The 25,028-nt window shown below is 44.1% G+C and overlaps 1 protein-coding gene across 1 annotated transcript in view; it reads right to left on the reverse strand.

Moving 5' to 3' along the window:
* The window catches only part of MYO1E (myosin IE), a 181,591-nt gene extending 160,615 nt beyond the window's left edge, over positions 1-20,976 (reverse strand). The window contains exon 1 of the mRNA XM_081128965.1: positions 20,510-20,976. Coding sequence (XP_080985091.1) covers positions 20,510-20,512 — 3 coding nt within the window. The 5' untranslated portion in view covers positions 20,513-20,976. The remainder of the gene's footprint in view (positions 1-20,509) is intronic.
* Between the last annotated feature and the right edge of the window lie 4,052 nt (positions 20,977-25,028).

Raw genomic sequence — 25,028 nt, forward strand, 5'->3', positions numbered from 1 at the left:
AAACCAGGAACATAACCACTTATTACCGTCAAGTATTACTAACTACACAATTGTATGTGCTGTATGTACTTTATACAACTGGCAGGTTTGTTTACACCAGCATCTGCACGAACACCTGCGTAACCTGTTGGGTTGGGACATTAGGATGGCTATGTCACTGGGCAATGGGAACTTTTCAGCTCCATTATAATCTTATGGGATCACCATCGTTGATGGAAATGTTATGTGGCTCACGGCTGTACACGATTTGGGGGTAAGAAAGACTATCTAGGAGAGACACATAAGAACCACTGCTTATGCCACAGACCTGAGTCATTTTCAGTTCCACAGTTCTGCAGAGCAGTGGTTCTCAGCTATGTCTTCCCCAGGAATCACCTGGAACCCTTATGAAAAAAGAGATTCCTGAGCCTCATCCCAAACCTGCTGAATCTCCTGCCCAGGTGGATTGAGAGCCGGCCACACTGAGGAGGCCTCACCACCAATGTGGGGAGCGGGCCGTGGTGGGGGTTCAGGCTGCTATGCGTTAGCAGGCCTGCTCAAGCCTTGTCAGGACTGAAGGCCCCCAGGTGCTGCTTACACAAACCTTCCTCTTTTGTAAAGTCCCCTGGGAACCAGTCTACTTTTACAGAAGTCTGCTGTATTAAACAAATACCCTCCTCTCCCCCCTCCCCCTAACCCTGCCAAAAAAATCCCCAAACCGCCTAAATTCCGCTTGGCAACATACATCCTGATCAGCGTGCACGTGGTGTTACCCCACATTATGGCACAGCCAGCCGTTCTTCAGTATCCACTAACAGGGGCTCTCAGCCCCGCTGCTTTCAGGAACCACCAGGAACTCTGATTTCAGCTGGTCTAGGAAGGAGTCCAGGGACTGACATTTTTAAAAAGCTCCACAGGTGCTTCTAAATTAGATCGAGACCACTGGCTGATGTCCAGAAACAACCCCTGCTCTCTGGAGTTCCACATTCTAATGAGACACAGAATCCTGATGGTTCTACCACAAGGTAGGCCATGATGTATGAGGTAAGAGCACTTCAAACGAGGTGCCACGGACACATGGAAGAGGAAGGCTTGTCTGACCGGAGGGATGGGGCCTTGTTGAGCCTAGATCTAAAATGTTATGTAAGACTTGGGCACGGAGGGAGGGCACCCAGGCGGAGGGTGAGGGTGGGGGGTGGAGAAGGAATTATTAGAAACCTTAGTTTGGTTAGTAATTGATTATTTCATTTTCCGTCTATAACTTCTCATGTGAATAAATATATATACATAGACATACACACATATATACATATGTATGCTTCCTTTTTATTTCTACTTGCAATTATAATTCTTTAAATAACAGAAGGTTTTGTCACACTGTGTATGAAATGGATATAATCACATGGTTAGAATGCCCGGAGTAAGGCAGAAATGATGGTCTTTCCCACCCCCAGGAACGAACTTCGAACAATCCACCATGTACAAAAGGGTAAACTGAACTCACTCTATTCATAAAGTTCAAATGCAATAGGCCTACTTTAAGTTACCCAGACAATTAGGAGGAGAAATTTTGCCAAGAATTTTTCAAATAGGCAAACGACTCTGCCCAAATTCAACGACTACATTGGCTAATCCATTTCATTCTGGGACTTCTCTTTGCCATTAGTTCTTCCCCAAACTAGTAGAGGTGAAAGTCTGAAGCTGGGCAGGTCAAGCAGAGATGTGTCTTTTATTGAAACATTCCTAACCTTACTCAAGGGATTCCAATTTTCATGTATTTCCTTTAACAGGCAACATATAACTCAACGACAATCTATTAAAAAATGAGATAAATGGTACAGTTTCCCTAGAGTTTAGTGAGCCAGGACTTGAATAGGTTTGTTAGAAAAATGCTAATGTAGCCTTGACCAGGTGGCTCAGTAGGTTGGAGCATCCTCCCCTACACCAAAGGGCTTTGGGTTCAATTCTCAGTTGGGGCACGTACCTAGGTTTTGGGTTCGATCCCCATCGCAGTGTGTACGGGAGGCAGCAGATCCATGTGTCTCTCGCACATTGATCTTTCTCTCTTTTTCTTTCTCTCCCAAATCAATAAAAACATATCCTCTGGTGAGGATTTTTAAAAAAGCTAATGCAGTATCTGTATTGGGGATAGTGCCTCTGACTCTGGGGTGAGGCAGGAGAGCTAGAAGGAGTGGTGTCCAGAACAGAATCTCAGCGGTGGCAGGGTTGTGGTACTTCGCCTGTCTCAATGACTGGATTCAAAGCATTCTGTAATGCTCTTTTTTTTTTTTTTTTAATGTATCTTTATTGATTTCAGAGAGAGGAAGGGAGAGGGAGAGAGAGATATAGAAACATCAATGACGAGAGAGTCATTGATCAGCTGCAGCCCGAAACCCGGGCATGTCCCTGACCGGGAATCGAACCCCAATCTCCTGGATCCTAGGTCGACGCTCAACTGCTGAGCCACGCCCAGCCGGGCTGTAATGCTCTTATTAATACTCAGGGCAGCACCCCAGAACGCAGAATGTAAACTATTCTTACTTCCTTATTTTAAAGAATGAAATTGAAGTACAGAGAATTAAGTACATGTGTTCTACTCAGTTCCAGGAAACAATGAAGGGGAAAAAAACCTTTCCTGATCACCAGGCAGGCTCCTGCTCCCCCTCAGGGCAAAACAGAGCCACTAGAGCTGTCTGCGGTGGCTCCTGACTCACCTTCACACCCTCGACGGAGGGCACACTGAGTCATACGGCATTAACTTCTATTCACTAGGATAGTGCTTGTAGAAATCGACAAAGAGGAGTTCCAGGGACTGAGCAGAAGAAAAAGAAAACATTCAAAAGGACAAAGTTTGTAGCATCCATCATTCAACAAACCACAGATGACACAAAGAGAAACCAAAGGACACAGTACCTGCCCCCAGGGGCCATATGCATTCCTGGGGGGAGGAGGTACCCGGGTCACAAGTGCTATGGAAGAGCTGCTGAACGCCCAGGAATGGCAGGGTAAACAGGAATGTGGGAAGGCCAAAGGGAAGGATGGCAAATTCTGCAGAGTATAAAGAAATGTAATCACTCCTGACCTATGGGGCTTACATTCTCCTGGGCAGCATGACTCATACACCAGCAGGTAACAATGCAAGATCACTTATAATTAAGTACCAAGTAAATAACTCCAGGAGAAGGGCTCTGAGTTAAAGAAGGAAGAATCTCAGTGAACTATCTCCAAAGTTTCCAGGAAATGAGCCTTTACTTGGACCTCAGAGGATCTTGATAAATGGCAAAAAAGGGAAGGGAAGTCCACTCATGGAAAATGGCATGACCAAGGAGGGCATTCCAGCCAGACTGTAAAACATCACCATGAGAATCAGCTCATTCATTCATTCATTCATTCAATCAATCAATCAATATCTACTGAGAACCTACTGTGTGCAGGCACTGTGCCATGATCTGATAGTGAAGGTAGGCATTCAGGCTGCCCTCGTGAAGTTCACGTATTCCAGAAGGACTACTGGACAGAGGCAGCCTGGAACAGGTTTAACTGAGACAGTACCACATTTTGGGTGTTAGTCTGTTCCCAGTAAAAGCTGAGTCTTTGAGCGATAGCGACAGGTGCAAAGCTGTGCTACTGGGAAGATGATTCAGGCACTGCCGCTTCTGTGAATTACAGGGAGAGAGAGTGAAGATCCTTAGGAAGCTCTTGTGACGGTCCCAGTGAAAAACAATGCAGATTCAGACTAGGGTGACAGCTGTGAAAAGGGAGGGAGACGCTGTGAGAGCATACTCACGGGGCTTGGGAGCCAACAGAGGAAGGAAAGTGACAGACAACGACCCTGAAATCTCCAGCCTAGATGTCTGGAGGAATTTTAAAAGGAAAACCAGTTAGAAGGAGAAGGTAACTGCACTTTCTCCAGCCCCAGGGCTGGAATGTTCTAGAGGCTGGGCTCTTTTCAATGCTCCTCTCTATTTTCACGCTACTGATATTCCCCTCTGGACCTCTTTCTTCCTTCTCTACCCTGACAAAATCTGCTCTTGGCTACCTGACGAAGACTCAACAGTCGGTTTTACAGTGAGGTGTTATTAACTGAGAAGCAAGCAGCCTTTTATGAAGAACAACGCGGTAGCTCAGGGGGATCAGAAGCGGTAGAAAGCTTGGCATCAACAGCAGCCGTGGTGGAGACATTCTGGTGAGAGCTTTCCAAGCATGCTGTAGACAGTGACCTATCTATCCCTTGCCTCTAAGGACAGCTGACTCCAGAACTGCCCGGGAGAAAACTTTCCCTCACTCCCACTCCTGCGCTTTGCCCTGTCGTTTTTGTTTGGGCAGCATAATTAGAGATGATTGATTGGTTGCATCTCTGTCCTTGGAAGATGACACAGGGGAGGACAACCATCAGACTCTGGGGGCATGTTTAGAGTTATGTTACCTTTCTTGGACCACAGTGTCCCTTTGCACTAGTGCTTTGCAATCAATCGCCTGGGGATCTTGTTAAAATGCAGATTCAGAACCAGTAGGTCTGGGGTGGAGCCTGAAGTTCTGCAGCTGTATTGATATCCCAGGTGACGCCCATGCCACTAGCCCATGGACCCACAACTTGAATAGGATGTGCCTAGGAATAGACAGCTCCTCTCCAAAGCAGATCTTAGATTCAGGTGACACTGAATTGAAATCCCTCCTCTGCCACTTTTCAGATGGGTGACTTTGAGTAGGTTGCCTGAGTCATGTATTGTTTCCTCATCTGCAAACCAAGAAAAATGATACCTACCACTAAGGAGGTACAAACGCCAGATAATGCAGAGTGGATCCTTGGTGACTGGTGAATTCCAAGAGCAGATTCTCTTCTCTTCGACACGGTGGGAAACCGTTAGATTCACAGATGCATACCTCCCCCCACCGCAGGCTATGGTCTCCAGAGGGAATTACTGAGCATGCAAAGCACAGGACACCCTCAGAAAGTGGAGAAGCCATTGAAAACTCTTTACCATCATGTAACCCTGCTTAATTATAAACATGACCAAAAATAGCATCATCCTGTATTTGTCTGAGTGATTTATAACGTTGAGATCTACTACATGATTTCCCATCTCTCAGCTTCCCAAACTCCAGGTGGCAGGAAAAGGGGGGCAGTCTATCTAGATTTAATCAACATTAGCGTATTCAAGCCTCCTCAACCTTCACATTTCCCCTTCCCAAAAGTCAGATTCCCCCCTACACTGTCAGTTACTGTCCCAGTGCATTATAAAGCTAGTTGACCTATAATGAATGTGTCACTGACACTGAACTTATAAAAATGCATTTAGTGCGTGAACCAAAATAGTCTTATCCTTGAATTCTTTGTCATAGGTGAAGAAACACATCTTGCCTACATTTCTACATTGTGAAAAGCAAACTACAGCTCTGTAAATGCACAGTTTTTGTCAGGCTAACTATCAACATCCCGCTGCATGCATTAATCTTTTGACCCCCTGAAACTAAAGTATTTCAGCAAAGTGAACATAACTGCAGAAATACCAGGCTCCGAAATAATTGACCGTTTGTTGTATACAGTGAATATAGTCTTCTTTTAAAAATCCTCTCCCTTTCTATCACTTTCTCCATCCCACACCCAGAAAAACTCCTGTTCAGAGAAAGGCAGGCCTATCACTAAGGACTAACCACCTTTTCAAAACAACATTAAGAGCACACATTGAGAGCCCTTCAAAACCCAAAGAAATGCACAGACAGTGGAAAAAAGTTCTGTTCTCGATGCAAAAGACGCTATTGGTATTTGTGATGGGCAGAATCAACAAAACAATTAAGCTATTAGCAAGTCTCCTTAGAGATAATCTGGCCTTTGGAGAGCAAAACCAGATCTCACTTGGGCAGGTGAGTTGTTAGGCTGCTTAAGGAAAAACATAGGCAGTAAATTCTCCTCTTCAAAACAGAGCAAGGAAAACCTTCTTATCGCTCTATCTTCTTATCTATGGGGGTCCACAGAGAAAAGAAGCCCTAAAGTTCACACCTGATTTGGAAGGATTCCATTTGGTGTTGGGAACTTTTCATTGGAAAGGGTCCTGGGGAATTTGTTTCCATTTTGCCTGGAGAGCTGCACCAACCCCGGAGGGGACAAATTGGAACTCGCTGTGTGGTCTGGGGCAGTCGCTTGGCCTCTCCAGGTCTCAGCTGCAGTAAGGTTGGAATAAAGGGAGTGAGAGTCTGCTGCAGAAGCCAGTGCAGCCCACCCAGCTTCCCTCTGCAGTGCCTGCCTTCTGCAGGAGCTGAGCTGAGCTTGCTATTACCCTGTTCTATTAAAAGAAAACTCTAAAGGAAGCTCTCCAGGTTTTACGGGAGGGGGCTATTTTTATCTTTGAAAAACATTTCCAGTTTACAATTAGTTAACTGTCTACTTCAATCCACCCGCTCTCATCAATCACTCATTCACTGGAGGCCGCGTAGCTACAATCCAGTTGCGCTGGCAGGTTTTCAGCCCCCCCATGGGGAAGTTTGGTTCAATTTAGCAAAGTCCCACATGACAGACACTGCACTAGGTGATGGAAACACACAAAAAAACGAGCCTAACAAAGTGTCCCCTTAAGGAGCTTACAACCTACTAGGACAGAATAATAAATATTTAATGAATTCATATCATTCAAAAGCCTCTCATTGGCAGGAGGACCCCAACTTACTTCACCTGTGCCAACTCCTCCATTCCTGGTCTGCAAGCCACTCAAAATTCCTCTCTGAACATGTTCTAAGTGAAGGTCATGCCTGTCTTTCTGACCCCCACGAGTTACCTGGACTTCTCCCCTTCCCTCTTGCCTCAGCTTGGAGGCCTTTTTTTTTCTTGCACAATTTGGAGAGCTCAGAATACCGCACCCCATCCACTGGAGCTGAGCTTGGAAAACTGTCTCCAATAAGCTCCAAAAGTGCAAATCTGCCCATTTTGTTAGTTGATGAGTTCCAGTGCAAATATTTCCCGAGGACGGTTTGAATTTACCAGTATTTGGATTTCCTGTGACTTTCAAACATCTGAATTCAACCTGTCCTCCAAACACACACAATTTTTAAAAAAGCAGATGGTCTACTTCAAAAACCCCATTTCAGTTCTCTCCATTCCTTCTTCCATCTATTATCTCTGCCTATTTTTTAAATATCCACACTTGTGAAAATCACTGGCAATATATAAGGTAGATTCCGTTTTCTGGGAGAAGTCTCTTCCCAGATACCAAAAGTTGCGGGGGTGGGGGGGGTGAGGGGGGCGCTGGTTTCAGCAGTGCAGCCCTGATGAGTGAAGAAAGGTTCGGTGATGGGCAGACTGGCTCTCCTGCCTTTCCTGAAAGAGCAGCTTGGCTTTCAGGTGCCCTTTTAAGTATCGTTACCCTTCTCTCTGTCCTCACCATTCCAACTCTCCGAAGGGACAGCCGACTGGAGTGAGGAGTGACACCACATCAGACGACAACATCACTCCCACTAAAATCAAAGGCTGCGGTGACATCTGAACCACAGGGCGCTTTCACTGATCAGCTCCCGGCCTGGCTTCATTCCGTCAGCGGAGTGACCGAGAGCAGCAGGTGATCGCAGTGGATCTTCTGAGCGCTTCTTTGTCCGAGGTGACGAACTTCTCTGTGTTCTGCCACTCTACTTTTGTCCCTCGAGATAGAGACTCAGAGGCAGTTTTAAAGAAGGTACACTCACACGTTTTTTTGTCCCTCCAGGATGCTTAAAAATAGTTCTGTACAGCTAATACGGCAAGTCACAATATGGGGCAGAGGGTGGGCTATAAAATGAACAAGAAAGGACTCTACCCCGAAAAGGAAATGATGAAAAGGGAAGATGAAATGAGCATAAACAATCATAAAGTCAGAAAGAGCCGGGGGGGGGTTAAGATAACTTCCAATTAGGAGACTCAAGAAGGTACAATTGGGCCTGGTCTAAAAGGAGAATTAAATTGTTGAAATGAGGGAAGGGAATTGATAGCAGCCAACTGTCAACCAAAGGTGAAGACACCCAAGCCTGTAAGGGGCACAGCAAGTAGCTGGACTTGGCCGGACGATCCAAGTGAGAGAAAAGCAAAAAGGTAGGTTGAGGTCACATTGCAGAGATGGAATCAACCGGGCTCAGCAGGTGGCGGAACCTTGCAATTCACTACATCCTATATCAAGAGTATATAAAATACACCTTTGCCAACGGACACTTAAATACAAGGGCTGCAAAACTGAAGACTTTGATTCACAGCCCCTAAGAGGACAGTGCCTATGGCCTCTGTAGAGAAGATAACCCTGACACACTGGCCAAAGTCACCGGGGAGGTGCTAAGCAGGGTTCCAGGGAGGAAGAGAAAGAGGGCTCACCTTCTCTCCGCAGCCTTAATTAATGTCCTCACTTCTGAACAGGGGCAAATTATTTCCTACCTTCTCCCCACGCCCCCAGCCCCGCTTACCCCTCCTGCTTCTAGAAGGGCATGAGCCTCGTGCGGAAAGAACAGAAAGCTAGATAGATGATGTAGTTGGTTGGGGCTTGGAGCAGGGGAGAGAAAGAGCTAGAAGCAACAGGCTATCCCAGTTCCATTTTTTATTCTACACCCCAAGCCCTAGTCCTAGATAATATGAACAGAGCACAGAAATCTGCTCCAGAGCCCAGCAACTTCCTTCTTATTGTGTGTCTTCAATTAGTGAATACTAATTTTATAACTAATAATAAATCCTCACCAGGGAAATGAGATTTCAATTATTTACAAAGTCAAAACCTCATGCCTTGATTTTTATTTTAAGTCTGTATTAGACATGTTCTTCTTTGTAATCACAGAATATGAAAACGTAATAAGTCTAAGACCAATGCTGTTTTTATGCTTTATTATTATTCTGAAAAATCAAGTTAGTTGTCAGCAAATAACACCTACTATTACCTCACGGTAACTTATATTAGTTTAGTGTCTCTGGGAATCTTACCAAAAAATGATTTTAACTTACTGCTTTCAACTCCCTTCTCTCTAATGCTTTATCATCTCTGATTTTCAAACATTTCCAGTAAAAGCTGATTGAGGACCAAGATCCCTGGACTGTGGGTCAAGAGACTTGTATTCTAGAGCCACCTCTTCTATTAACTTTCCAGGTGAGCTTAGTTAGGCTAATTAAATTCTCTGGATCTCTGGGAGTCATTTGCGGAGGCCATGGACCACATTGGGGATTTATGAACCTTCTTCCCAGGAGAAAAATGTACACATGAACACGGACACACACTTCAGCTTACAACTTCACAGAAATCCCCAAGTAGTCTCCAGGGTATTTCTCATTTTGACATTCTATGCTCAAGGTATCTGATTGCTGAAAGAAACAAGTATTATTTGTATAGCCATCACCAGGCTACAGGTAGGTATGAGAAGGCATGAAGAGATTAATAACCACGAGCTGGTTCTATCTATCATCCCTAAGGGCAGTGCCTGAGTAGAGCTGGGACGGCAGGGTGGGGAGCCGGGACCCCGATCAAGACAACAGGTGTCAAGATATCACTGCCAGAGACTCCTGTGGATGAGAGTGGGCCAAGCTTTAAGAAGTCCACCCAGTGACTAAAGATTTCTACCTTATTCTGTAAAACAAAGCCTTTACTGTTAAAGGTCAAAGGGAAGCTACTTGCTTTGATTCTCGGAGACACACCCCTTTTTCCTGTCCAAAGAGTGGTTAGTGCCAAAAGCTGAGTTTTGCTTTATTTAAAAGCCAATATAATATGGACATAGGATGAAATGATATGATATCTAGTATTTGCTTCTAAATAAACTAAGGGAAGGTGAGAAGAGAGAAGACAAAATTAGGACAATCATATGCCAACAAATTAGACAACCTAGAAGAAATGGATAAATATCTGGAAATACACAACCTACCAAGACTGAATCATGAAGAAATAGAAAATCTGAACAGACCAATTACTAGTAAGGAGATTTACTCACTAATCAAAAACCTCCCCATAAAGAAAGTCCAGGACCAGATGGCTTCAATGGTGACTTCTACCAAATATTTAAAGAATTAATGCCCCTACTTCTCAGACCCTTCCAAACTCATTTTATGAGGCTAGCATTACCCTGATACCAAAACCAGACAAGGACATGACAAGAATCACAGGTCAACATCCCTGATGAACATAGATGCAAAAATCCTCAACAAAACCCTAGCAAAACAAATTCAATAATACATTTAAAGGATCATACACTATCATCAAGTAGGATTTATTCCAGGGATGTAAGAATGGCTTAACATACACACATCAATATGATACACCACATAACAAAATGGAGAAAACAAGACTGACCATGAGTTTTCAATTGTCAAAGCTGGGGGATGACTTTTCTCCCCATTTGTCTAGTTTTAATTTTATTCATTTACAAAGTGAGCAGGAGAAAGTCCAAGTGAAAGATCCATAGGTTAATGGGTTGAGACCTGAACACAAAGCTAAATTAATCCTACCCAATTTCCATCTACCCGAGGAGCCCACAGATAGCAGTGTGTGGCTCCCAGAATGTGGAATTGACACGGTGTTGTTTTGAGAACCGTCTTGCAGTCCAAAAGACACGACTTTCAACCAAGACAAAAAAAAAGTATTTCTGTGTGTGAGAAGAATGTCTTTCTCCACATAAACAGCTCAGTGCTGGCTGAAAAGGCAGAATTAGTCAACGGGCAGTACTGTCCCCACCTGTTCCAACAGTATTATTCCACCCTCATGTCCAGCAGGCCATCTAGCCCAGTCTAGTTTGGCATGATTCACCACTCTCGCAGTTGGACTTAATTATTAAATGTTTGTTGTTTTCACAAAGCTCCCATTAACAGATAGAAAAGGTTTTTCTTCTTCTTGTTTGCTTCTGCTTTTACTTTTCCCCCCAACAAAAATAGCAATTTAAAAACCATACTGAGTCAACAATAACATACAAACTTAAAAATAAAGAATAAAAATAAAAGTTATACCGAGTCTCCATTCCACAATAAAAAACCTGCAGTTACAATTCCTCATTCTTTGGGAAAACAGCATTAGATACTATCAGGAGCCATGGGGGCTTCCTTCATACACAGGGGTTCAGAGGGTCAGCCAGGGAAAATTGGTGCTGCCAGTGAACCTACTCCCGCCTCAATGTATTCACCTAATTAAGGCAAGCCGAAGGAGAAGGCTGGGGGTGGAGAACTGTAGCAGAGCCCCCAGAGTCCTGTCCCATGTGATTTGCTTTGGCCAATGGGACAACAGCAAGCATGATGCCAGCTGAGGTTTAAAAGATGCCTGTGCACTGGCAACTTGCTTTCGCTTTTGCTATGCTTGGGAACCCTGTGACCACGGCTATGTCAACAAGCCAGGCCCAGACTGTTGTGACAAGAGATACATGGCCAAGTCATCTCTATTGCCCCAACTAAATTGTGCCAACTATCAGACACGTGAGTGAGGTCATCCTAGATCCTCCATGCCCAGCCAAGCCACCAGGGGACCACAGGGATCTGATGGGCCAGTCCAGCCCAGAACCATCCGGCTGATGCACAAAATCACAAGAAATAACAAATGTTTATTAGTGAAGCTACCAAGTTTGGGATGATTTGTTATACCAAAAGCTAACAGACACAGTAAGGTAAGAAACGGTGATTAAGAGACGCTTAAGGCGTACTGAACCTCCTGGGGAGGAATCACTAATGACACTTGACATAACACACAATGGGACTTAACTAATTGGTTTGACTGTACTTAACTCTCACTAACATAACGTGACATAGATCCAAACTGAACTTACTCCCTAATATTTATCTCAAGGCAATGTTTGCTGTAACTTTTGGAAGAATACTGTATGGGCTTTGGAAGTTTATGAACCTCCTAAAATTATATGAAGAACTGTATGTTTTTTCTTAATTGGAAAAAGATGTTGAAACTATGGAGGACAACATAAATGTCTATGTTCACACTGCCCAGAATTAATGATACTATTTTATCGTATGTGCTTTGGATTTTTTAATATATTAAAGCAAATAAAACATTACTGATAACATTAAAGTTAGTCCACTGACTGGTCCTCTTGCATTCCTCCTTCCCCCTTCAGCAGCTTGAACTGGGTATCTTTCTAGTCAATTGATATATATTTTGAAAAGAATATGTACATATATACATATATGAATATATATCCCCAAACAATGTGTACAGTCTTCTTTTGTGTTTTTAAATATTTTCTTTTAGTTTTTTTTATTTAAAATTTTTTTTTCAATTACAGTTTACATTCAACATTATTTTGGATTAGTTTCAGGTGTACAGCACAGTGGTTAGACAATCATGTACTGTACAAAGTGTTCCCCTGGCCCAGCCGGCGTGGCTCACTGGTTGAGCATTGGCCTATGATCCGGGAGATCGAGGTTCAAGTCTCAGTTTGGGGCACTTGCCCGGGCTGCGGGCTTGCTCTCCCGCAGGGGGTGTGCAGGAGGCAGCCGATCAATGACTCTCTCATCACTGATGTTTCTCTCTCCTCCTTCCTTCCCTCTCCCTTCCTCTCTCTGAAGTCAATACAGACATATTTTTTAAATATACACACACACACAAAAACAAAGTGTTCCCTGATATTTTCAGTACCCACCTTGCACCACACGATTACTATAGAATTACTGACTATATTCCCTATGCTGTATTTTACATCCCCATGACTATTTTGTAACTACCAATCTGTATTTCTTAACCCCTTCGCCTTTTTCACCCAGTCCCGGAACCCCTCTCCTCTAAATTTTTTCTTAAAAAGTTTTATAGTATATGTATCTTTCTACAACTTGCTTCTCCACCAAACACCAGCTTTGTGAGATCTATCCACACTGATACTTGAATATCAATAAGTCACGTCTTTATGCATTTCTCTACTAATGGATATTTGGATTGTTCCTTTTTGTTTGTTTTTGCTATTACAAACGCTGTCAAGGAGCAGGTCAATAGCTTCCAAGATCTTTTCAGAGGACCTCAGGACACCCGCAAATATTAGTAATCTCTGACAATCTGATGGGGAAAAGGTGAATTGCTATCACTTTGCAGACATATTTCTGAATTAGCACATTTGAAGCTGTCTTTACTTACACCCTAAAACAGCTTAATCGATGCTACTACATTCAAGTCCAAAATTTCCCATCACAAAGGTCTGCATCTACTTGGGGGCACTGAAAACAACCGTATATTTTTGTTGTTGAAAATTCTTAGAATCAGGCAATGATACTGTTCAAACACGGTGACCCATGTTAAATCTTGGTTCTACGCATTACTGTTACCAGGTAATACTATGCTAAATTGCTGTCGACATCAAATGCTGGTCAAACAATTACTAAGAGACTAATTATATGATATCCTGTTTGTTTTCTGTTTTCTGTCATGTATATATGGACTAACGGACTGAATTTCTTGTGGTTATCTCATTTCCCTTATTTTCTATCTTTTAAATCTAATTGAGATCAAAGAGCTTTCTAGTATGACTTTTACTTTCATGCTTGTTTCCAGTGTGATGTCATCTAGTCCCCCGAACTGTAATATGCAAAGGCCTCAAAACAAAGAAATTAAAACCTGGACTGTTACTAGTCATAACAGACAATGTTCTTAGGTTTCAATGATTCCGCCCTGGTATTATTAAGTAAAATTAGCGAAAACAGATGATATTTAAAATCAAGCTTGCCTTCCCTTGGGAGTATGTGAGATAAAGTGTTTTACAGATACTTGGACTCAGAAATTTCGACTTTAGAAATAATTAATTGCTTTTGAAAGAGCATAAAGTTAGCAGGCTTGATTCATTACATGCAAGTTGTATGGCCCAGAGCAATTCTCTTTACTTGGCTACACTTCTGGGTTTTTTTGTTTTTGTTTTTTTAACCTATGAAACGGCAACAAAAACCATCACTGGTGCAAGAGTGAAATGAAATAACTTCTATGAAAACCTTTTGTCATCATTTCCCCACTAGACTGTGGTTCGTCATAAGCAGAGGCAGTACTTAAGTCACCCTGGATGTCCCAGCGGTTGCCATCGTATTTGGTAAGAACACCTACGTATCAAGCATGTATGCGAACCTCCTTGACAACAGCTGTGTCTTCTCACTTAGGGCACAAAGCTCTCCATCTCTAACCACTTGCGTTCTCTGACAAGACCACTCATATTTGCCAAGTTGGAGCCAGAGGCTTGAGTATCCACTGGTGTCACATCTGTGTGCCAACACCATAATCTAGGGGCAACGCCAACAGTCCCCACCTTTGGGCCGGGACCTGGGAGTGTGTACTGCACCCCAAGCCTGCCTGTTCTGCTCCAGACTCTACATCAAGGACGGGTTCCATGTCTGAGGAGTGAGAGGAGCCCGAGCAACACATTACTGACCAGAGCAGCTCCAGTGGGCGCAGGAGGGACTGTTCCCAATGCACAGCATCACACAGTAACTGTCCCAAACAGGAGAGGTGTCTGTACAGTTATGACTCAGATTGGGTAATCAGGCGACATGGGATTATTACACTGCCACCAAAATATGATAAATATACTTACCAAGGAAAAGATTTGTAAAATAAGTGGGAAAATACACAGCACAAACTGTTTATCTGCCCCATAATTACAACTACATAAAACTATGTGTTTTGGATAGACCAGAAGGAAACTCAAAGACATAAAAATAATACCATTAGGGTAGTGTTATTATGGATGAATTATCTAAATTTATTTCTTATAATCTTTTAAAGTTAATATAGTAATGAATCAAAAATAAGAAACAACCTTCCAATTCCAAGCAGGCATTTTTTGAATGGTCCCAGAAAGAAAATTACCTGGTCATGTCTAGACTCTAAGGAAACAGACTCTAATCCACCATCATGGTTTGGTGGGAAAGCTTTATGAGACTGCAATCAGAAAACCTGGATTCTGGCACCAGCTCAGCCAAAACCTAGCTCTGAGACTTCGGAAGTCATCTAACCCCTCTCGATCTCTGTGAAGTCAAGCAAAAGATTTAGGACAGAATTCTTACGCTCTCTTCTGGGCTTTCTACAATGTAGTGTGTGTTTTACTTTCTATAACGTAGCATATGGTTATCAAGTCCTGTGAATGAATTTTTAACAAATGTATCGGAACTCAGAACAGGCAAGCGAGTGTGGCCCCCTTCAGAGCACTTCTTATACTTTTCCTGGAAAGAGCCACCTCCCCTTTGGCCTCCGCAGCCTGTTCTGTGTGATATTGCATATATCTTCAGTAGGGCCAATTTTTCCTCCGTTGAGGCCGAATGGAACTTCTGGAAATGGCACAATGGAAACTGGTGCTAATTGTGGTAAGATGGGTGATCAGACTGGACACAAACATTTTAGGTCATAAAGGAGGTAAAAAAAATAGAATTTGAAGAAAATGACCATTCTAAAGTGCTTTGAACAACAGTAATGGCATCGTTCCCATGGTGGCAACTCAGAAGGTAGGGCTGACAGATGTACAGTGTAAGTTCCACAGTTGGCCAAAGCCAATGTCACTATTTTAGGGAAGACTCTTAGAGTTCTATTTCCCCCTCAAGTGTAGCTGTCATAAAGATCTGTTAAAAAAAAAAAAAAAAAAAAACTTTGCTAGGATGCCCAAAAACCTTTCATCTCTGCCAAAATAAATTCTGAAGTTGAAATTAAAAACATAATTTGTTTACCATTATTACAGAATGTGCTTATAAGGCTGAGATGTTTATTTTTAATACCTTTGGCATTTAACCTTTAACCCCTAATTTGCTCTGTAAATATGAAGTCTCAGCAAGGTTAAAAAAAAAATTAAAAACTCACCAAGGAGAAACTCTTTTAATCACATATTAATAAAAACATCAGTTGCTGCATCTTTGTAAAAACAAAATAGTGGATGACTCAAACTTGGAATATCAAGACTGTACATAATTTCTATATATCCCATTATGAAGCTCACAATACCTTCACTTGTATAGAGGTTTCAAAATATTTCTGCTTTTTTTGGGACCTCATCCAAAGATATGCTTTTATTGCTTTTTAGAGAGAGGGGGAGAGAAACATCGATGTGAGAGAGAAACCTCAATTGGCTGCCTCACCTATGAGCCCCGACCAGGGATTGAACCTGAAACCTAGCTATGTGCCCTGACCGGCAATCGAACCCGTAACCTTTTGGTGCATGAAACATGCTCCAACCAACCAAGCCACCAGGCCAGGCAAAATAGTTCTGCTTTTTGAAGCTGATGAAAAAAGCTTTTATAAGTTCCTACTAAGTAATAAGACTCAATCCTCTCCCCATCAGGAAATGCAAAGTATTTATTACATGTTCTCTTTCATTTAGTCTCACAGGAGTTCATAACATTGACATTAAGGAGCAAAAAGTCATATTCCAAGTCATATTTACCAGAATAATCATTGTCTAGCCCCAAGAATAACCCCTGAAACAGACCTTGAAGTCATGAGATTCAGCTGGGAAAGGGGCTCATTAAAGCATCAAAAAATACCGGGGGTGGGGTGGGGGGGGGTGGACTGTATTTTCACTGGAGGAGGGAGGTGATGGGTTAAGAGAGAGACGTTCAGTTTATAGCCACCACTGGCAGAACTCTCTCACTGTTTAGACAGCTCCGAAAAGTAGCAGCTAGATGCTGATTTCCCGTTTAATAGCTTAGAGATTCCATGGGCCCAGGGCACTAACTCGCTCTCAAAGGAAACCCCAGTGGGACGGTGTGGATTTATCAATAAAAATCTAACACTATTGCTGGGTATGTGGCTAAAGTTTAGACATTTCTGCCGGCGAGTGAAAGGAAGGAAGTGCTGTGGTTCACAGGCCACCACTTTGAGATTTACAACAGAATGGCTGCAAACAGCTGACCTGCAGGTGTCTGTTTGGCCTCTCAGTGATGGTTGGAACACTTAAAAAATGGGCAGGTCTGGCATTAAAATCTGGATTTTCAGCTTCTCTTAAAAACAAAAGACAATTTGGTAATACGGTTGATGCCACCATGGCCTAGGGTCAAGTAATGGTGCCTATTTAGATAGGGTATATGTTTCATATTTACTTTCTAGAGGCCAACTTCACTCCTGGCCTCTAGACAGTTGAGTTTGCAACCACTGACAGTGCTGAAATCCTGGGCAAAAATGGTAGAAGAGGCAGCTTTGAGCTTCTGCAATGTCTGGTTCCCTCACTTTTCTATCCCTCTCCATCCGCTGCCCCACCAGGCTTCCCTCCTTGCCTGGGGCTGGCCAAATATTTCCCATCAGGCTAGCCCACCCACACTCGTCTTAGATAATGTCCTGGACTCCAGATCTTTCCCTAACCCCTCTGCCTCCATCAACACTTTTCTGCACTTTAGCCCATTTCTCTCCGGTTTTGTTTGGTTGTATTGTGTTGTTCTGGCCAGGAAACTACTTACAATCTGATAAACTAATCAGTGGGGATGGACTAGGTTACCTTCCCAGAAAACATATTTGAAAGGGATTCCAGACTTTCTAAATACATGTCATGTCTTCAAGACCCAAAGGAACCTACCTACTTTGTAGTTAGCTATCCATCAGATTTCTAAGTTCATAAGTCAATTCCTGCATATTTTTATGTGTAACATCTGCACTTTACTCACAAGTAAATATGCAAATAAGGACAAAGAAATGTATCTTGAATATATTCTGAGGTGATGGCCAATTTCGATTACTCAAATATTTCAGTCTAAGTCATAGAAGACCTATGAATCATCATTTCTGGGTCCAAAGTACACAGCAGAGTTATAGACATGGGTTCCAGTTGGTCATCAGTACAAACTGGCCATGGCCACAAAAGCAGAGCTTCCTCTATGGATGATGAAGCCAGATTCTATGAAGGAAAGCTTAAAATTTTAAATTTAAATCTTGACTTTAATTAAAAGTCAAAAGAGACTGTGGCACCCTTCTAACTAATATACACAAAATTATAAAGACATCAGAGATTTTTTTTTTCCAGTTCTTTGAGTCTCCTAAAAATTTCTATTGCCTGGTGGTAGTGTTCTTGGTTCTCCCAGGATGGAGACAAGTGTCCCAAAGTGAGTTTTCAGAAGGAAGATATCAGGTAAATAAATATAAACTGTACATTGTGCTCATAAGTCAGAAAATGGCAATCTCCCAAGTCACAGCTGAATGAGTCTTGGTTGGGCCTTGGGGAGAGATGGACAGCCTTCCTAATGGAAAGCTGCCAGACGTCCTAAAGGACCATGAAAACACACACACACACACGGAGACAAGGAGAGAGCGAGCAATCCACCCTATAGGTGCTCTCCTTACAGCCCAGGCAAGGGCCTGATGAACTATATTCTCCACGCTAACCCTCAGCCACACCCACGGAAGGCAATGCCCCTTCGCTTCCTGTTGTAGGCAGCTGAGGGATGCAGCTGGGCAGACCCAGGCAGATGTGAAGTCTCATTTGGCTTGAAGGGGTCTTATACAAACAGTAAACACTGTAACGGAGGTTTCTGCCTAAGAGAAATGCTCTGCTTTAAGGCAACTTTACCCATCTCATAGAACCCATTTAATTTTTCAGGCCGGTGAAGAAATGATTTGTTGAATTTTTGCCAAATTACTCTAGATCCAGTAGATGGAGCGAGGGCACATCTCCTATTTCAGGACAGCCAGCTGTTTCAACTTTTCTGTCAGGGAATCGTGGCCTCAGCAACCGTATCTGATGCACTGATAGTCTCCAGGCTGCCCACAACAGGGCCATCTGTGCCGCTGGCAGGGAAGCCACTGACAGGTAAGTCACACCCTGCCCTCCGACAGACACACTACAACCCTGGAAACCACGCTCTTCCTCAACATTCTCCCCTGTATCCACTTGATCAGTCATCTACTTCAGCAGCAGTGGGGCCAAACTGAGCACCAAGTTTCTGAAGTCACCAAAAAGAGTCTCCTAGACTAGGTTTTAGCATAAAAAATAAGTTAACTAAGAAGTTAATTTTATCAGGGTAGCACTTTCTCGAGTTTTCAAAATCAGTAAGAGTTTTTAAACTCTTGACAAAAACACATTGATTTTTTTTTTTTTTTACAAATATTGAGCTATGGAAAATAATTACAGCAATTCTAAAGTACTGGGACTATCATATTGCTTAAGTCCAAGTGGCCAATTAGGCAGTGGCCCAATTAGGTAGCTCCACCCAGACACACACTCAGCATAAGTAAATGGTTCTTCATAGGTGTTCCCAAAGCAATGTAGGGCAGACTGCCTTCTTAAACCCTGACACTGAAAGAGGAACTTTATTTACAGATCAAGTGTCTTCTTAGCTAGGGGCAAAAGGGATATAATTTTGGGCTAGGTAAGAAAGAAAAAAAAATCTTTGGTTCGAGGCTGTCCTTTTCCATATTTTGTTTGTTTTTAACTATTATTTGGAACACACACAGCACTGGGTGAAGGGCTTATTCCGAGTGTTGCATGTGGGCTCGGATGGGCCTGCGCCGCGCGTCCCTCGGGCTGGCCGTGCCGGGTAGGTGTTTAAATGAGTTATCATTCGGACTTAGCTCCACTTTCAGTCATTAAAAACCAAACCAACCAGAAGAGGACCAGTTCGTCCACCTCGGCAGGACTGTCTGAGAGGAGGCGAGTGTGGCAACCGCGCAGCCCTGCGGTAGAACTCCATCGTTTTCCTTCGGAGGGACCGCGGGGCGCTCCGACACGGAGCCCTGGCTTTTGTGCCTCGGAAAGTCAGGCACACCCGGGCCCGAGGGGCGCGGCTAAGGTGGCTGGGGGCGGGGGCCGGGCCAACCCGACTTAGCGAAAAGCCGGCCACTTCCAGGTATTCCCAAAGTGCCAACGGAAAAGGAACCTAACACTCCACTTCCTCCCGTGAGACCCGCTCCCGAGACACCCGAAAAGGGCCGGTCACCCCGCCGGGGGGAAGGGGTGGGGGTGGGGGTGTTTACTTCGCCCCCCTGAGCGCACAGACGCGCCGCACGCGCTCAACGCAAAGTCCAGGCTGGCGCAGCTGGCGCCGCGCGGGGGTCACTTTCGCTCCCTGGCGCCCGCCCTCCGCCAGGTGCTCTCCTACCTGGCGCCCCCGCCGGCCTTTGTGCGGCCCGCGCGCGCCCCGCCAGCGTGCGGGGGGCCGGGGCCGCGCGGGGCGGGAGAGGGCGGCAGCCCGCGCCGGTGCCCGCGGCTGGGAGGGGCGCGCGGGGACCGAGGGCGCGCAGCCGGCCGGCGCCCGAGTCAACGTGCGGGCGGTCCGCGCCCCCGCCGGTGCTACCAGAGGGGCGCGGGCGGCTGCCCCATCTCCCCGGCAGGCAGAAAGGGACCCCCCGCGAGGGCCGTGCCCGCTGAACACACATCTCCCCACGCTCTGCCTTCCGACAGCTGGCAGCCATCGCAACCCGGCCACAAAAAGTTTCGCGACGCCGAAAGCGACTTGAAAGAAAGTTTTCCTTGGCCTCTCGCTCCCTCTCCCCGAGCCCTGGGTTAAGGAAAGCTGCAGGAAATAAGAGATCGCGACGTGCCGACTGCGGCGTCCACCTTCTCCACCCCTGGCCTGGGCAGCGCGCCCAAGGTGGGTGCCCCAGCGCCAGGGCTTCCTGCCCCAGCCCAGGGTCAGGCGTCCTGGGACGCGGCGCGGCCAACTCACCATGGTGACTCGCACCGCGGTCGCGCCTCTGCAGGTCCGGCTGCCGGGGAGCTGGGGCTGCTGGGACGCAGTCTCCTGGGCGAACTTCAAAAGTTGGTTCCCTTCGCCAAAAAACGGGCTCGCGACACCCAAGCACTCACAGGAGCCAATGGGAACCCTTAGGGGGACTCCATCCAGGCGGGATCCGCGGCGCTAGGTGAGGGCGACGGGGAGGCTGCTCAGCAGGGGGTGCGCATGCTGCCGAGGGCAGGGGTGCACTCGGACCGGGCGCTCGCCAGCCGCCTGGGCGAGTCCGAGGCTCTCCGCGCGTCCGCCTCGCTGCCCTGCCTCGCTCCTTTCTTCGGCCACTTACTCCGTACTCCTCTGGCTGAGTCTCGGCTCGGGCTGGGCAATCTGTCCATAAATGGAGAATTCAGTTCACGCCGGACCAATCAGGGTTTGTTTTCGCGGCGTCACTCCTTAGGGAAACCGGAGCAGCCAACAAGCTTGGAGCTGTTGGCGTTTCCAGAGGCCTCTGGATCCTGTAGTTCGGCGCGCCGGCCTCGGAGCCGCGCCGCTCGCCCAGCCCGCTCCCCGCCGCCAGACCTGAACTGTCAGGAAGAAAACGGAAAGACAAGTAAACCGCTCACTTTTTTTTTCTTTCTCTTTTTAACGCGAATGTTACAGTAGATGTAGCTTCCGAGCTGAAGTGGTGTAATTTTTCCCATAACTTTTTTTTTTAAGAAGGAAATATTTTATCAGCGTAAAAGATCAGAGTCGTGGCAGCAGCCCAAAGGAAATCCTTTTTCTTTCCAACGTCTGGATTGTGAGGAAAGTCAAAAATACCATTTCCCGCACCCTCCTTTTACCTGAATTTCCTTGGAAAACAAAGGAAGGCTTTTTTTTTTTTTTTTTGGACGTTTTTGATGGAGTTGCACGTGCAATGAACAGAGGGGAGAGATAAGTGGGGAGAAAGCACCATTCCACCTCAGTCTACCCATGTCTGCTGAGAGCAATTAGCAGGACAATCAGAACTGGAAAAGTACATTATTCCAGAGTGAGGAGTTTCAGGAACTCAGGTGGGCAGTGAGGAGAAGATTGGGATGGGGAAAAGCACAATCCTGAAGTAAAGGGAAGGAGTCTGATTTTAATATTTTAAGGGTTCAGGAAGCAAACTTGGTGGGTTACAACAGGCTTGTGCTCTTGGAGTCTGTGGTATGCTTTGAAAGCTTCAGGGCACAGGAAAACTATGAAGCATAATGGTTTACTGATTCACTTTAAGAACTGTGGTGGTGGCCATTCACTTAAATATAGGATCGTAAAGTTGGAATGGATGTTTAAAATCACCTTGCCTAGAAGGGTAAACAAAATGCGGTATATATATATGTGTGTATATATATATATATATATATATATAATGGAATATTATTCAGCCAGTAAAAAGGAAGGAACTAGCCACACATGCTAGAACATGGATTAAACTTGAAAATACTATGTTAAGTGAAAGAAGCCAGGCACAAAAGACTACATATTATATGATTCCACTTATATGAAAGTAGAGAATGGGGGAAATCTGTAGAGACAAAGTAAATTAGTGATTGCCAGGGGCTGGGAGGAGGGGAGTAACTGCTACAGGGTATGGGTCTTCTTAGTGGGGCAATGAAAATATTCTGGAATTAGATAGTGGTGATGGTTGCACAGCTTTGTAAATATACTAAAAACCATTGAATTGTACATTTTAAAAGGGTGAATCTTATGGTATGTAATATCTGCATTTTAAAAATTGAAAGAGCCCTGACCAGTGTGGCTCAGTTAGTTGAGCATCGGCCTATGCACAGAGAAGTTGCAGGTTTGATTCCAGGGCAGGGCACATGCCCGGGTTTCAGGCTCAATCTCCAGTAGGGGGCGTGCAGGAGGCAAGTGGCCGATGGATGTTTCTTACATAGAGGTGTCTCCCTCCCTCTCCCTCTCTCTCTGAAATCAGTAAAAACAGTTTTTTAAAACTCATTAAAATTTTTTGAAAGAAAATCATGTTGACTAAATTCTTGTACTAATCATCCACACAGTTTGGCCATAGATATAATGGAAATGGCCTCTGCCTCCACTGAGCTTATGATTTTAGGGGAGAGAGAAGATAAATTTTAAATCATTAAATAAATTACAGGAGCCTGGCTGGGCATGGCTCAGTGGTTGAGCATGGACCTAAGATCCAGGAGATCTCAGTTCGATTCCCGGTCAGGGTACAAGCCTGGGTTTCGGGCTTGATCCCTAGTCACTGGCATGCAGGAGGCAGCCAGTCAATGGACTCTCATCATTGATGTTTCTATCTCTCTCTCCCCTTCTCCTTCCCTCTCTCTGAAATCAATAAAGATATATATTTAAAATAATTAATAAATAAATAATAATTACAGGAAAAATACAAATATAATGAGAACTGACCTTTGTTTTGTGTGAGGAACTGCCATATTTGGAGCTATAGTTTAGGTTAGAAAATTCATCTGGCAGTGGTCTCTAGTATATAGGCTGTAAAGGAAACAGCGAGACATCTGTTGAGCACTCACTACACACTAGGCATTACTAGGTACATACTGATGTGATTCACCAAATTCTCAGGTAAATCTGATTCCATGTCTCAGGGGCACATCAGCTTCAGAGTACATTCAGGTGATCAGGCATTTTAGGAACTAGTGACCAGAGGTTACCACGAAGGAAGTTTGAGCTTACCAACACAAGAAACATTACTTAGGTTGAAAATAACAGGTTGCCTGTGCCACCATGGTCAACCCTGATCAGCAGCTGGACTGACATGGGCTTCAAGAGATACAAGCCAAAACCTAGCTGTTTTCCCCAGGGTTAATCCAGGGATTCAATGAGACACTGAAAATCACTAATAATCTATCAACAACCTATCGATCTTGGATTTATCTAAGACTACATTGACACTTTGTCGGTTGAGATTTTTTTTAAATGCCCACTTTTATTTGCCCTAGTAAGCTCTTCCCAGTTTCAGGGCGTATTACTAACTCTAGTAGATAGGACTTTGATGAAGACCCATGCTTGTATTCCTTTTCCATGATTTTATAATAAAATTCCTTTCCAGACTGAAATATAAATATATATTAATTTTTATGTCTAAGGAGTATTTAGATTATGAGACTTATCAACACATAACCCAGAATTTGAAGTTTGCCTTTTCCATTTAACTAGCTGTGAGATCTGAATTTTCTGAACCTCAGTTCCCTTATCTATAAAATAGATTGCTGTGAATATGAAATGAAATTTGTGTAAAGATGGTCAACAAGTGTTGGTTCCTTTTCCCTTCACCTGTACTATGTGTTCCTCGGTTAGAGATCCAGACCTGGGTCCCTAGGTGAGATCAGACAGACTACGGCCTTCTGAATTGCATGCCAGGTGGTGGGCACTGTTTGTGTGTGCCCCTTTCTTCAGGGAGAGTTGATAGCTTTCATCAAATTCTCAAAGATGCCATAAATGCCAAAACAGTGGGACCCACAGCTCTGGAAGATATTCGTTATGCCCCTCTGGGTCTTTGTTTTTCTTCAAGTATAGGGATTAGAACAAGTCTGATATTATAAGGGCAGAAGTTCAGTGTGGATTCTCAAAACAGAACCCACTAATTCAGTCTGAACATAGAATATAGTGTGTGATCATTTGGCAAGGCCTATAATTTCATGGAGAATCCCTGTAAGCCTACCTTATTCCATTCCTGTCTTAGGGGAGCTTCGTTGTCGGTTTGGGCTAGGGTGATGGTATGTTCTGGTCTACCTGGGAGAGTTCTGCTTTATTTCTTTTTCTCAGTGAAATAATTAACTGTACCCCTCTTGCATTCCCAAATAGGGTTAGTTTGAACGATAAATTATGGTCACCCTAAGTTGTTTTTTTTTACCACATTCACCCCCCCAAATCCTCACTTTTTAAAAGTTTTTCTAATTTTCTTGATTTACACTTATTTTTCAGAGGACTCGGTAATATATTACCAGATATGTATTCTTATTCGTGGCCATAGGAGCAATGAAGTGAAATAAGCTTTTAAAATTGTAAAACTCATTCTAGACACATGATGGAGCTAGTCAGATGAGATTTTATACATTTTTGGCGTGATCAACTGCATTTATCGGGGGCTGAATGAAAAGGAAAAAAGAAAAAAATCGAGATGGATAATACAAAGCACAATTTCCCACATGAATCCGTCAGCGAAAAATAAAATCACTGCTTATACATTTTGGGAAACCGTCAGTAAGAAGATTAGGTAAAGCAATGAAACTAGTTTCCACGTCAGTACCGTAAAAGAACATCAGAATGCATTCACAACGACACAATTAAAGAAAAACTTGTTATTGAGAATAGGAGGCCAGAAATCTAACAAGACACCGAGGAAACAGAGGCCTGGATCACATCAATGTGAACTGTCCCAGGTAATCAGTTTCTACTGTAACAGGCATCACGTATTAGGTTCAGTAGGTATCAGCTACTTAGCTCAGCGCTTACTGCATGATATGTCACTTAATCTTCCATGGAACCC

This window comes from Miniopterus schreibersii (genome assembly GCF_964146895.1).
Source record: "Miniopterus schreibersii genome assembly, chromosome: 1".
NCBI lineage: Eukaryota > Metazoa > Chordata > Mammalia > Chiroptera > Miniopteridae > Miniopterus > Miniopterus schreibersii.